The sequence below is a fragment of the Chiloscyllium plagiosum genome, unplaced genomic scaffold (genome assembly GCF_037043375.1).
Source record: "Chiloscyllium plagiosum isolate Xiang-an unplaced genomic scaffold, Cpla_swu_hap1 HiC_scaffold_11, whole genome shotgun sequence".
NCBI classification, from domain to species: Eukaryota; Metazoa; Chordata; class Chondrichthyes; order Orectolobiformes; family Hemiscylliidae; genus Chiloscyllium; species Chiloscyllium plagiosum.
Window position 1 is genome coordinate 71,618,338 of NW_028270149.1, and position 15,380 is coordinate 71,633,717.

Below are 15,380 nucleotides of genomic sequence, written 5' to 3' on the forward strand. Positions count from 1 at the left end.
CCCACAATTCTGTTAGGGATGGAGTTCCAGGATCTGGAATCCAGTCACACTGAAGAAATGGCAATTATAGTTCCAAGTGATGGTGTGTGACTTGGAGGAGGGGACATACATGTGCTGTCCTGTCATTCTAGATGGTCATGGTCATGAGTTTGGAAAGTTAAAAATCTCACAATGTCAGATTAAAGTCCAACAGGTTTATTTGGAAGCACTAGCTTTTGGAGCGCTATTCCTTCATCAGGTGATTGTGGAGTATAAGATCATAGGACACAGAATTTATAACAAAAGTTTAGTGTGATGTAGCTGAAATTATATATTGAAAAAGATCTGGTTTGATTGTTAAGTCTCTCATCTTTTAAAATGAACACGTTGGTTTCAGTTCTTTCACGGGTAAGTTGCAGAACATTTAGATTAGATTACTTAGTGTAGAAACAGACCCTTCAGCCCAACAAGTCCACATTGACCCTCCGAAGAACAACGCACCCAGACCCATTCCCATACGATTACCCCTTCACCTAACACTATGGGCAATTTAGCATGGCCAATTCACCTAACCTGCACATTTTTGGACTGTGGGAGGAAACAGGAGCACCCGGAGGAAACCCACGCAGACACTGGGAGAACATGCAAACTCCACACAGACAGTTGCTTGAGTTGGGAATTGAACCCACTTAAAAGTTACACTCTCAAGTGAACTTGGGGCAGCACAGTGACTCAGTGGTTAGCACTGCTGCCTCTCAGCGCCAGAGACCCAGGTTCAATTCCCGCCTCAGGCAACTATCTGTGTGGAGTTTGCACATTCTCCCCATGTCTGCATGGGTTTCCTCTGGGTGCTCCAGTTTCCTCTCATAGTCCAAAGATGTGCTGGTTAGGTGAATTGGGCAATTTAGAATGGCCATAGTGTTAGGTGAACGTAGGGGAATGGGTCTGGGTGGGTTGCTCTTCGGAGGGTCGGAGTGGACTGGTTGGGCCGAAGGCCCTCTTTCCACTCGGTCGGGAATCTAATCTAATCTTAACAATTGACGTCATGTCACGTCAGATAACGCATTTAATGTGTGAGCTGCCCTGTGAGATTGAGCCACAATGGTCAGACTGATTCTAATCTAAATAATTGATTTGAAGAATCTTACATGGATTCATGCAGTGTTTGAGCAAAGTAAAATGTAATTCTGCAAGTACAAATTCACCCCATAAACGTGTGTGTGTGTGTATGTGTATGTGTATATGTATTTATGTATGTATGTAAAGGGGTATAAGTCTGTGAGAGTTTGTTTCTATATCTGTTTCAAAAAGGAGAAAGTGATCCTCTGCCAAACAAAAGTATGCATCCCTAACCTATCTGCAATTTGCAATTTTCATTTTGTGATTGTGTTCAAATGTGCTGAGGCCTGCCAGTTATGTCATTCAGTTTTTCTTTAAGCTGTTTTCTAATCAAGATATTGTTATGATACGCCTCCGTGTAGCAGGTGAGACATGAACCCCCCCCTCATCTAGGGGTAGGGACACTACCAGTATGCCACAAGATTATGCCTTTGCTTTGTTAGATGCCACTAACTACTTGCTTTAAACATTTGTGTATTGTAAGGTCACTAGGATTCATTCTTGGAGACCAGGGCCTCCAAGCCCTCCGTTTCTTCCTCTCCCGACATCCCCAACAGTACCCTTTCACCGACACACACATTCGTTCGGCTGAACTGGTCCTCACCCTTAACAATTTCTCCTTCGAATCCTCCCATTTCCTCCAGTCCAAAGGGGTAGCCATGAGCACCCATATGGGCTCCAGCTATGCCTGTCTCATTGGTGGCTACGCAGAACAGTCCATCTTCCGTAGTTACATCGGCACCACTCTCCACCTCTTCCTCCGCTACATTGATGATTGCTTTGGTGCCACCTCGTGCTCCTGCGAGGAGGTTGAGCAATTCAACACATTCACCAACACATTCCACCCTGACCTTAAGTTCACCTGGACCATCTCTGACACCTCCCTCCCCTTCCTGGACCTCTCCATCTCCATTAATGACGACCGACTTGACACTGACATTTTTTACAAATGCACCAACTCCCACAGCTACCTGGTTTACACCTCTTCCCACCATATCTCCTGCAAAAATGCCACCCCGTATTCCCAATTCCTCCGCCATATCTGCTCCCAGGAGGACCGTTCCACCACAGAACACACCAGATGACCTCTTTCTTTAGAGACCGCAATTTCCTTTCCAACGTGGTTAAAGATGCCCTCCAACGCATCTCATCCACATCCTGCACCTCCACCCTCAAACTCCACCCCTCCAACCGTAACATGGACAGAACCCCCCCCGGTGCTCACCTTCCATCCTACCAACCTTCGCATAAACCACATCATCCAATGACATTTCTGCCACCTCCAATCGGACTCCACCACTAGGGATGTATTTTCCTCCCCACTCCTTTCTGCCTTCCACAAAGACCGTTCCCTCCGTGACTACCTGGTCAGGTCCACGCCCCCCAACAACTCACCCACCCTTCCTGGCACCCTCCCCTGCCACTGCAGGAATTGCAAAACCTGCACCCACACCACCTTCCTCACCTCCATCCAAGGCCCCAAAGGAGCCTTCCACATCGATCAAAGTTTTACCTGCACATTCACCAATATCATTTATTGTATCCGTTGCTCCCGATGCGGTCTCCTCAACATTGGGGAGACTCGATACCTCTTAGCAGAGCGCTTTAGGGAATATCTCTGGGACACCCGCACCAATCGGCCCCACAGCCCTATAGCCCAACATTTCAACTCCCCCTCCCACTGTGCCTAGGACATGCAGGTCCTGGGCCGCCTCCACCGCCGCTCCTTCACCACTGGGCCCCTGGAGGAAGAACGCCTCATCTTCCTCCTCGGAACACTTCAACTCCAGGGCATCAATGTGGACTTCACCAGTTTCCTCACTTCCCCTTCCCCCACCTTACCCCAATTCCAACCTTCCAGCGAGCACTGTCCCCATGACCTGTTCTACCTGCCTATCTTCCTTTCCACCTATCCACTCCACCCTCCTCTGTGACCTCTCATCACCTCCATCTCCACCCCCATCCACCCTTTGTACTCTATGCTACTTTCTCCCCCTCCCCACCCCCACCCCCTCTTATTTATCTCTCCACTTCTGCAGGCACCCTGCCTCTATTCCTGATGAAGGGCTTTTGCCCGAAACGTCGATTTTCCTGCTCCTCGGATGCTGCCTGACCTGCTGTGCTTTTCCAGCACCACTCTAATCTAGACTCTTCTTTCTATCCTTATCGAGTGGAGTGCTAACCTTCTCCCCTTTCTTGCAATGTGTAGTTTTATACCAATATCTCAAAACGTAGTTGCCCATAAACCGAAGCTGCAAATGAAATTGTAAAGGTGCATTCTTTTTTTCTGTCTCCTCTTGCTCTCGAAGCAATCTTAATCGCTAGAATTAGTTTCCAATTAATTCTGACTCTTTCATCTCCTTTGCTGTTGATTTGCCTGTCTGATACAGTCATGCATTACTCAACATTATTCAATTGAGATGATTGAGCTACTGGATTAGGCCAGTGCCATCAACTTTGTTTCCTTATCACTGAGTCTATTTCACTTTTAAAAATGGGACTGGTCTTTGGAAAACTGAAAGCTGTAAAATTCATCATTGAACTTTAGTCAAATTATTATTGAGACATCTTAATTTCACGCTCAGATGTGAGCATCACTAACAAAGCCTGTGTTTTTATCTTATTCTTTGTTTCTCTGTAAAATAGGTTTGCTTTGTTAGGTCATTTCAGAGTTGGACTTAAACTTGTGGGGTTAGCATATGTTGGCCAAACCTACAATGTTTCCAGCTTTCTTTTAATTGTTAGGATTCTTATAATCAGTCTCTGGATTATTTGTTCAGTAACAAGCTTTTTTGATTGTACCTTATTTCCATCTCTAAAGAATTACTTACCTCTTCCCATTCTTCAACTACTCCACTGCCAAAACACTTTACCTTGAATTTAATATCATGAGAGTTATCAGACATGATGATTGGAATATCCAGAAATGATTGGCATGTTATCAGTCTGGAAATGAAAATATTGATTTGGCCGTCTACAGAAGGGTATGGACAGGTGTGAATGGAAACTTGGCAGATAGATGATGTGGGGAAATGTGTGGTTTTCATTTTGGCAGAAAGAACAGAAGACCTAAATATTATTTATAAAGGGAAAGACAATAGAATGCTATGGCACAGCGATTTGTGCATAAATCTCTCAAACAGCCAATTGAAGTTTTGGCAAGTTTGAGCTTTGGAATTTTGGAAAATGCAATTTACTCGGAAACACTGTTTTTCTTTTATCATCAGTGTCCAAATTCAGCAGATGATTGGGAAGGCAAATAGACTGTTCACCTTAATTTGAAAGAGATTGAAATATAAAAATAGGGGTGCTCTTGCTCAAAGTCAAGCCACACTTTGGGTACTGTGAACAGTTTTGATCCCCTTATCTATGAAAAGATTTACAATGTCAGTTACTGTAAGGGCTTCCTGAAGAAGGGCTTATGCCCGAAACGTCGATTCTCCTGTTCCTTGGATGCTGCCTGACCTGCTGCGCTTTTCCACCAACACATTTTCAGCATTGTTCATTATTTCCAGGTTCTGCTGGCAACATTCTAGGATATGCCCCTTCCTACTGGCAAGATTGGCTGCTCTTGTATGTCATGTCGATGCAACTTGGATACATGAAGCCTTAGCCTTGATTCTGATCCAAATCCATTAAGTTCCACAGCTTTCAAATGAAAAGAAAGCCACCTGTTTATAACCAACTGCCTGCGTATATCCTACTCCACTTGTAATTAAATAATAATTTTGAGCGTCACTTGAAGTATTGAGAAAAGCCCTGCTGCTGCTAAGAAAATGCTTCAGTAGCTGTCTTAATAGTCATAACCATTCCAGAGGAATCTGGTTATCAGAGACACATTCTCATGCTAGTGACCATGTTGCAACGATTGTTAACTCCTTCATCAATGATTGTCTGTTTTATAGCAGTGCGTGGAAGCCTACAGAAGGGCCTGGACTGATTAATGACAAGTAACGTGATACTTAAGTGCCAGCTGTAACATCAACAGGAAAGCCAAGCCATGCCCAGCAGCCTCCTTATAACTTTTATTGGCACTGTCATTACATGCGATCTGACTCATTTAAGTTTCTGAAGTTAAAGTAGAGCAACCATATCTATACTTGACTTTAGTAACTGGTAGCTGGCTTGCCTCCATAACAACTTGCAAATAGCGATAGATTGTGGGTGTGCTGTACATTTTAAGAAAGTTAAAAGCTAGCAGAACTACCTGACAGCACCAAGTGTTCTCAATAAGATACAATCGAGCACGTGGTCCAGCGGTTAGGGTAGTTGGTTGTCTGGAGACAAAAACACATTTGAATGAGGCCAGTCAGTTTAAGTTATACGCCCAAAAACATCAAATTCCATTCAAATTTAAATTTTAGTATATTGACAATATTAAAAGCCAATGTCACAATCCGATGCTTTGGGGGTATAAGACTAGGGAAAGTTGAATAGTTGGGAAGAGAACTGTCACCAGACCAATAGATATCGACTGAAGGTCAGAAATATCTGAGAGGTAGCTGTCCAGAGAAGGGGTTTTCACAGTGAAAGACATCGACACTGACCTGGAGAGCAAATCTGCAAAGAGAAGACGCAACAGCTGGCTGGTTTTGAAATTTTGAATTTTTCAGTAAATCGTAATCGGGGGTTTTATCGGACTAGTATTATAGAAGGGATTGTAAAAGATAGGTTAGAAGAAGGAGTTGTAAATAGTTTAGTTAATTATTCTGTGTTATACTTTAATAAATAAAGTTGTTAATTTTTACTTTGAATAGTTCTTGGCCTCTCAGATTTTCACAGATTATTGCACGAGATAATCTTTTTTGTGTTTAAATTAAGCAGGAGCGTTTACCCTGTATTGTAACAAAGTTAGGAAGGTAATGCAATCAAAACAAAATTCTAGAAACTCAATGCCATTCGGGACAAAGCAGTCCTAAATGATTTGTACCCTAACTGGTCAAAACAGTATCTTCTCATGTGATCTTGGTGAGTCTACCAAGTACAGGTGACATTGCAGAACTGTACCAGGCTTGCTCTCCTATAAACTCCTGCAGGTCTAGAAACTGTACCCCCAGGAAGAACAGGAGCAATAACAGCATGGAGGAAGATCCCCAGCAATCTTCTCTTGAAGGTGCACACCCTTACCATGGCCATGAGTGGTAATTTCTTCATCTCTGAGTTAAAATTATGGAATTTGCTTCATAATATACTATTGGAACAATATCACCACTTAGAATGGAACAGTTTAAAGATTAGATCCATCAATCCTTGGAACATTCAGGAGGGGCAATAAATATGTATTTGTTGGGTTATCCTCATTCAGAGGATGAATGAAGAAGAGCAACAGGAATTTCACATGGGCAGGAGTGGTTTAGATGTTCCAGGGTTTAGATCTTTCAAAAAGAACAGGGATGGGGGTAAAAGAGGAAGGGGAGTAATATTGTTAGAGAGTGCATAACAGATGCAAAAAAAGGAGGTTGTTGTGGAGGGTTTGTCTACTTAGTCAGAATGGGCGAAAGTCAGTAACAGGAAAGGAGCAGTCACAAAACCTTGGCGGGAAGGATTGGGGAAAACCCAAAGGTGTTCTACGTTTGCGAGGAATATGAGAATGATCAGAGAGAGGGTAGGGCTGATCAGGGATAATGGAGGAAGTTGTGCCTGGAGTCTGAAGAGGTAGGGGAGGCACTAAATGAGTTTTCTGCTTCAGTATTCACAAGACGGACCTTGTTGATAGTGAGAATACCGTGAACCAGGTTAATAGGCTTGAACAGATTGATATTAAGGAAGTGGATGTGCTGCAAATTCTGGGAAGCATCAAGATGGATAAGTCCCCGGGGCCATGTTGACTCAAGAAATTCTGGACCACACAAGTTTCATTAACCTGTTTATTTTAGCTTAGTTGGTGAGAGATCTGGAGTCAACACTCGAGTAATAGTCAAGCTATCACTTGCTGGACTCTAATTGGACCTGAAAATGTGTTGCTGGAAAAGCGCAGCAGGTCAGGCAGCATCCAAGGAACAGGAGAATCGACGTTTCGGGCATAAGCCCTTCTTCAGGAATGAGGAAAGTGTGCCCAGCAGGCTAAGATAAAAGGTAGGGAGGAGGGACTTGGGGGAGGGGCGTTGGAAATGCGATAGGTGGAAGGAGGTCAAGGTGAGGGTGATAGGCCGGTCTGGGGTGGGGGCGGAGAGGTCAGGAAGAAGATTGCAGGTTAGGAAGGCGGTGCTGAGTTCGAGGGATTTGACTGAGACAAGGTGGGGGAGGGGAAATGAGGAAACTGGAGAAATGAGTTCATCCCTTGTGGTTGGAGGGTTCCTAGGCAGAAGATGAGGCGCTCTTCCTCCAACCGTTGTATTGCTATGGTCTGGCGATGGAGGAGTCCAAGGACCTGCATGTTCTTGGTGGAGTGGGAGGGGGAGTTGAAGTGTTGAGCCACGGGGTGGTTGGGTTGGTTGGTCCGGGTGTCCCAGAGGTGTTCTCTGAACCGTTCCGCAAGTAGGCGGCCTGTCTCCCCAATATAGAGGCAACCATTTCAGCAAATAACTCAGTTACCTGCATCTGAGTTTCAGTCAATGCCCCCACTGTAATGTTACTTAGTTCCTCCAGGACAGCCAGTAAATTAATTATTTCCCTGGAAGTCTGGACAGTTCCATAAGAGGGGAGAAAGGATCATTCAGAACCTTTTCCATTCAGGTATTCCCCTTTGTTGTCAACCCCAAAGAGGATGTTCCTTGCTGTAGGCCTGGTTCCTGCACACCCGAGAGGTTCTGTTTTGAGGCTGTGGAAGCGAAATACTTTGATTCCTTACACAGGAACTGTAGCCCACATCATGGGGTGCACTCTTATTATAGCTACACTAGCAGGTAGCATTCACCGGATCTTTCAGAAGGGACTACTATTAAGGCGGTCACTAACTCCTCGGGATCTGAGGGGGCTTTTCTTGAGCTATACCCTTCATAACAACACGGTACTGTGTTGATTTCGTGAGCAGTTGACCACACTCCATTGGTGGATGCCGCAAAGGTTTTTACTGAAGTTATTTCACCTGGCATTGAGGGGGACAACAGACATGGGAATTATGGACTTACCTTGCTGGGGAATCTCAGCACATATCCAACACGCTCCTTGATCTACCTGTTTGGCATATGTATGACAGAGGGACCGAACGGTATTAGTCTGAAATCCTTCTGTACTCAGAGTAAAAACCCCCCCCAAAGTCACCAAAGTCACAATTATCTATGGATACAGCGAGGTCGTTCTTGCACTTACACAGCCGTAGGGGTGGTCAGCAACACTTGAAATGGTCCTTTCCATCTTGGTTTCAACTTTTCCCAGTCCCAGTTCTTAATCAGGACAAGATCTTCAGGTTCTACAGTAGGGTAGTCTCCTTGAGACAGATTGTCACCCTCTCAATGGGCTTGGCGTACCTGTGAATGTGAAGTTTGGAGAGTTTTGGTTAACTAATGCAGATATTCTCCCACTTCCTCCGGCAGTGTGTGCATATCTAGTCTTTCAGGAAGGAGAGGTCGGACTAACCCTGGTCCCCATGGGGTCCAGTTGGGCTTCCCAGAGACAATATCAGCAAGACGTAAACTTGTTATACCTGAGGGGGTAATCTCATATGGAATAGCACCAAAAGCAGGACCTTAACCAGTTTAGTCCTGTCTCCCATGTTAACTTGACCCACTTATTCTTTAGAGTGCCATTTGCTCGTTCCACCATCCCAGCTACCTTTGGATGGTGAATGTAGTGGAACTGTTGCTTTATAGCCAGCTCTTTGCAGATCTCCACGTTTATTCTAGCTGTGAAGTATGGTACGTTGTCTGAGCTTATAGTTTCTGGAAGTCCATAGTGGGGAATCATTTTCCTCAACACTATTTTTACCACTATTGTAGCAGTATTATCTGTGATTGGGATTGCTTCAATCCATCTACTAAATACATCTTCTATTAATAAACAATACTTACAACAGTGTACTCCAGGTAATTCTATAAAATCAAGTTGTAGACAAGCAAAAGGCCAACCGGGCAAGGGGGTGGTTCCAGAACCACAGGGCATCCTTCTTTCAGCATTTACCTATTTACAAATTAACCATGCTTTAGCTTGTTTTTCAGCTGCTTTCTGGAAATCTGGGTGCCACCAGGTTTGTAAATAAAGTATAAACCATTCTCCTCTTGTCCAAGTGAGTAGAATTTTGCACATAATCAACTAAGATTGGTAGGAGCAAAGAAGGAACGCATGTGTCTCGCAGAGGTCACCCATTGCTTGTTTGAGGGTTGAGGTAGCACTCCATTGGAGTCCATAATTTGTGTTCCTCAGCAGAGGCATCCCACTAATTTCTGTATCTCGCCTATGTTTGGTATACCTGTCCATATACTGTTTTTAACCAGGTTTTGCTGGGAATCCATTGGAGTCAGCATCATGGGGTGTAAGCTGAAAATGTGTTGCTGGAAAAGCGCAGCAGATCAGGCAGCATCCAAGGAGTAGGAGAGAATCGACGTTTCGAGCATGAGCCCTTCTTCATGGGGTGTAAGGCTATCTGCTTGGCAGCAGCATCTACCCGCTCATTGCCTTTATCTGTTCCGTAGGCGAGTCTACGGGAGGTACTGGCAATCTCTGATAACATCCCATTCCTCATCTCTATCGGTATCCTTTCCCTCATCAAACGGGTGGTATGCCAGACGTAGGCTTGGGATCCCAAGTGGAACTTAGACTCTTTTTACAGTGCTGCTGCTTTAACCCTTCCTGTCTATCTTTCTCAGACTTGGTGTCTTTACACTGTTTGTCCTGTTCCCTTTCTTGCCTTCTGTCTACCCATTTGCACTCTGCTTTTAACATCTCCTAGCTTTTGGGAGTTCCATCCGCTGTACATACACTTATCCTTTTATTTCATGCATTATTCCTCCAACTAACCAATAAGGTGTTTTTCTATTTACTATAGACTTTATCCTTCCATTCTTTAAGCAATGATTTCCACTTCTTCCCATAATGTTTTTTCCAAACTAGGTTAACTGCCTGTTCACAAGAGGCTACATCCTAGGTCCCACCCAGGGGTCCGATGTTTGTCCCCTACTCATTTGTTAAGTCCAGCACTTAATTTCTGTAAATCACTTTCCCAATCAGGTATGCTTTCGCGCATACTCTGAAGGGGAGTCCCCTTTCCAGTTATATCAGGGGATTGTCCCATTATACTTCCTTGTTCTACTATAAACAATACTGCAGAGGTGAGAAATTTACAGAGTCTTCCCTCCTCTTCCTATGATATCATAATTTCAACCAGCCATATTTAAAGGAGGTAGCTCTGTAAATTGAATCCATCAGGTAGTGGCAACCACTTCCCTTACTGGGATCCCCAGTCCCGACTCTGTCTCAGGAACAATACAGAATAACCAATGTTCACCCCACAGCAACCAAGAGCAACATCGTTAAAAATAATCCTTCATAATCTTGGTTCAGGTGGTTCATTTGATCTCTTCAAGGTACCAGCCTCGTGGGCGGCACGGTGGCACAGTGGTTAGCATTGCTGCCTCACAGCGCCTGAGACCCGGGTTCAATTCCCGCCTCAGGCGACTGACTGTGTGGAGTTTGCACGTTCTCCCCGTGTCTGCATGGGTTTCCTCCGGGTGCTCTGGTTTCCTCCCACAGTCCAAAGATGTGCAGGTCAGGTGAATTGGTCATGCTAAATTGCCTGTAGTGTTAGGTAAGGGGTAAATGTAGGGGTATGGGTGGGTTGCGCTTCGGCAGGTCGGTGTGGACTTGTTGGGCCGAAGGGCCTGTTTCCACACTGTAATGTAAACTAAACTAAACTCACTGGGCAAGTGGCAGATCATCTGTCCAAACACTAGGAGTGGTCTGAGGTAAAATCCCTCGGGGCACCCTACCACTCTATTATGTTGGATTTAAACTCTCTGTCACTAATTCAGCCCAGAGAAACATTCCCTTTGTTGGAATCTGAGTCATGGCACCAAAATGTTGACTCAAAAAGTTCCGGACTCCACACAAGTTTCATTAACCTCTTTATTTTAGCTTACCGGCGAGAGGTCCAGAGTCGACACCAGACTAACAGTCAAGCTTTCACTTGATGGACTCTCATCGGACCTCTGTGGATAGCATAAAAGTAGTACAGTTGATAACCCTCATATCTCTCAACCCATACTTTTCACACGAGTCATAAACAGATAAGCAGTGCAGTTAACAATGCATCATTGAATAGAGGAAGTAGCCCAAGCCCCAGTTGCAGCCTTCAAGCTTGTGCAGACACAAACACACGTTTTAAAATTTATGGTACGTCGTTGTTTCAGCAAAACTTTTAACTGTTGCTTCCCCTATCAGTCAGACCAGATGTATCCAAGGTTACTACGGGAAGCGAGGAGTGAGATTGCCGCCCCTCTGGTGATAGTCTTTGCATTCTCACTCTCCACGGGAGTAGTATCAGATGATGGGAGGGAGGCAAATGGTGTTAGTTTGTTCAAGAAAGTGAATAGGAAAATTGCTGAGAATTGCAGACTAGTCAGTCTTACATATGTGACAAGCAAGGTACTGGAAAGGATTCTAAGAGATAGGATTTATGACTATTTGGATAAACATAGCATGGCTTTGTGAGGGGCAGGTCATGCCTCACAAGCCTTACTGAGTTCTTGAGGATGTGACGAGACAAGTTGAAGAAGAACGAGCAGTCATTGTGGTGTATATGGATTTCAGTAAGGCATTTGATAAGGTTCCCCACAGTAGGCTGATTCAGAATGTTAGGAGTATGGGATACAGGGAAATTTAACAGGCCGGATCCAGAATTGGCTGGCTGAAAGAAGACAGCGAGTGGTAGTGGATGAAACGTATTCTGCCTGGAGGTCGGTGACTAGTGGTGTCCCACCGGGATCTGTTCTTGGGCCTCTGCTCTGTAGTTTTTATAAATAACTTGGCTGATAAAGTGGAGGGGTGGGTTAGTAAATTTGCCGATAACACAACGGTCAGTGGTGTTGTAGGTAGTATCGAGAGCTGTTGCAGGCTACAACAGGTATTGACAGGATGCAGAGCTGGGCTGAGAAGTGGCAGATTGAGTTCAACCTGAATAAATATGAAGTGATTCATTTCAGAAGGTTGAATTCGAATGCTGGATACAGCGTTAAAGACAAGATTCTTGGTAGTGTGAAGGAACAGCGGGATCTTAGGGTCCATGTACATAGACCCCTCAAATGTGCCTGCCAAGTTGATAGGGTTGTTAAGGTGTATTGTGTTTTGGCTTTCATTTAACGGGGATTGAGTTCAAGAGCAGTGAGGTTTTGTCGCAGCTCTATAAAACCCTGGTTAGCCCACACTTGGAATATTGTGTTCAGATTTGGTCGCCTACATCAAGGATGTAGATGCTTTAGAAAGGATGCAGAGGAGACTTACCAGGATATTGCCTGGATTGAAGGGCATGTCTTATGAAGAGAGGTTGAATGATCTCGGGCTTTTCACATTGGAGAGAAGGAAGAGTGGTGACTTTATAAAAGTGTACAAGGTAATGAGAGGCATAGGTAGAGTAGATAGCCCCAGGGCAGAAATGACTCATGTGGGGTCATAATTTTAAGGTAATTGGAGGAGTGTATGGGGGGGGGATGTCAAAGATATGTTCTTTACGTGGAGAGTGGTGGGTGCGTGGAATGCACTGCCAGTGGTGGTGGTAGAGTCAGGGACATTTGAGCGACTGCTGGACAAGCGCATGGATGGTAGTAAATTGAGGGGTGTGTATGTTTGGTTCCTCTGAGGTGAAGATAAATGCTTGGCACAACATCGTGGGCCAAAGGGCCTGTACTGTGCTCTATGTTCTAATTTTCTTCCTAGAAAACTCAGTGTTCTTATATTCAAAAGCTCGAACTTGCCAAAACTTCAATTGCCTATTTTCTTCTTTTCCACATTTAATTACATTCATCATCCATCCTTTATGACCTCCTTATCCCTGAAGATGACAAATATCCACCCTGGAGCTCGCTTACTAACAGCAATGTGTGAGTTTACCTATACCCAAGTACTGTAATAGTTCAATATGCAGGCTCACCATCACGACTTTGTGGACAATTGAACATTGGCAATAAATATTGGCCCAGCCGGCAATACCCACATGTTATGGGCGAATGAGAAGCAAAAGCATAACTAAGAGGGGAAGACACAAACAAGACCTGCTGAAGCCAGTAATATGCCAAATTGAATACATTGAACAGCCAAGAATGCCCTGATAAGTACATATTTATTGCCCCTCCTGAATACTTCATCCCACCACCACTTTGGCATAGCAAATAAATCTTTCGCATCAAGTCCCTTGATAGTGTCTGTTTGGTCCCTTATTGTAATTGCTCTGAGTGTCTTACTTTCTTTCTCCACCATTTTTTTGTCATGTGATATCTAATGTTGGAGTAGTATGGAGGAAGTGGAGAGCAATAGTGGAGACAGAAGCAATTGGAATGACTCTTGAGAGTGAAAGGCAGGAGAGATTAAATGGCAGGTCACTGCATTCATTCTATTTCAGTTGTAGTAATAAGTGTGTTAATAATCAGTTTGGTTCAATTTCTAACTCACTAATGGATCTTGGGTTTTGGAATGCCAGTTCAGACAAGTTCAAATTCTGTCGGTTCTCTTTAACTGTCAAACATGTTTAAACACCAAAGCTAAACTGTACAGATTTCTGAATGGCCGAATCTATTCTGAACAGGTCTTGTTATAAGCATTTCAAATGATTGAAATCACAAGCGAGACAACTGTAGCTTACGTTTCAGTTCTGCTGGATGCTTCACTTCTAAGTTTACTTTAGTGGGCAATAGAGACCATGTACCTTCATAAAGATGAATTGTGTGAATTTATCCTAGAAAGGTTTCCCTTTGCTTCTTGATGGACTGCACTCCACAATACACAGTACACCATATTTGAGTTAAATATCGAAGTCTGTCTTTGATGTGCCATCAAATCCCTTCTTTAAAGAAGGCTTTGGCTTGAATTCAGTTGTATTTAATGGCACATTCCACAATACCCTAACACCAGAGGTTATCCACAATACATATTTTTAGAACCCCTGCAATTTTCTACTTTCTCTCTAAGGATTCCTGAATACATCCTCTTAGATTCTGCCTTATGTGAGTGACTAACCACTAAGCAATGTGTTTTTTTGGATAGTTCAATGTTTATGCATAATTAATTTTGGAATTATCTCAGTTTATGTATATTTAGTGCAATGGATCCGTTCAGCTAGTTTTGATTTTTGTTATTTGGTTTCTAGCATTTCCATTGAAATGAGGGTGATTTCAATGTTATTCTGTCCTAAAGTTCTGAGGTAGAAAATGGATAATTTAGCAATAACTGTGCTTGGAATATTCTAACTGCCTTTTTTGATCATGAATTCTCACACATTTTGCTTATGTTTAAACACCAAATAAAATTGTTATTAACAGTTCAAGATATTGTGTAACTCGTATTTCTAAGGTGCCTTACAAATTATGCCTGCTTGTAAATGTAATTATCATTGACCTGAATTCTAAGCTTGAAACTGTACATACATCACTTTTTTTTTTCCAGATCTCTCAAAGAACAGATTAATTGAACTTCCACAAGAAGTTTGCTTGTTTGCGCCATTGGAGACATTACATTTGTATCACAATTGCATCAAATGCATTCCAGAAGCTGTTGTTAATCTGCAAATGTTAACTTTCTTAAATATTAGGTAAGTCCTTAACTGCCTGTCATGAGTTGTTATGCAAGGGTAGAACTTAGAATGAACTCCTCAGATAACAGAGGTTATTAAATCCATTAGCTGACGGGAATGCAAAGGTGGTAACTAGCAGGTGGTTTCTTTATCTATGTTTGACTTGATGCCATAGGATTTCATGGAATCTGGAGTCAATGTTGAGTACTCCCAGTGAATTTACTTTCTAACCATATACCAGTGCGCTGTCAATTCTAGTGGGTCTGACCTGCCAGTGAGACATGAAACCCAGGGATGGTGGTAGTTGTGTTATCAGTGTCTGTGAAATTCTATGAATATGACCATGAGGTGTTTGTTTTACTAGTCTGTAGGACAGCGCTCCTAATTTTGACAAGCTCCCAGATGTTGGTAAGGAAGACTTCACAGAATCAAGACGGCTGTATCTGCTATCAATGCTTCTGCTGCCAAAGCAGATGCTGTGTGGTCCATCCAGTTTCATTCCTTTTTTAAAAAATACTTTGTTGTAGTTTTATAGCCCATTTCAAAGGGTACTTAAGAGTTAATCACATTATTGAGAGTGTGGAATCACATGTTGACCAGATCAAGCCAGATGGCAGATTTGCTTCCC

General features: G+C 43.5%; 1 protein-coding gene and 1 pseudogene across 4 annotated transcripts in view; one reads left to right on the forward strand and one right to left on the reverse strand.

Annotated features, from left to right (window-relative positions):
• lrch2 (leucine-rich repeats and calponin homology (CH) domain containing 2) overlaps window positions 1-15,380 on the forward strand; it is a 163,324-nt gene that overhangs the window by 42,511 nt on the left and 105,433 nt on the right. For all 4 annotated transcript variants that reach the window (XM_043704469.2, XM_043704471.2, XM_043704470.2 and 1 more), the window contains exon 2: window positions 14,626-14,770. In XM_043704469.2, the coding sequence (XP_043560404.2) occupies window positions 14,626-14,770 (145 nt within the window). The remainder of the gene's footprint in view (window positions 1-14,625; window positions 14,771-15,380) is intronic.
• On the reverse strand, window positions 3,244-3,303 carry LOC122557581 (U6atac minor spliceosomal RNA; annotated as a pseudogene).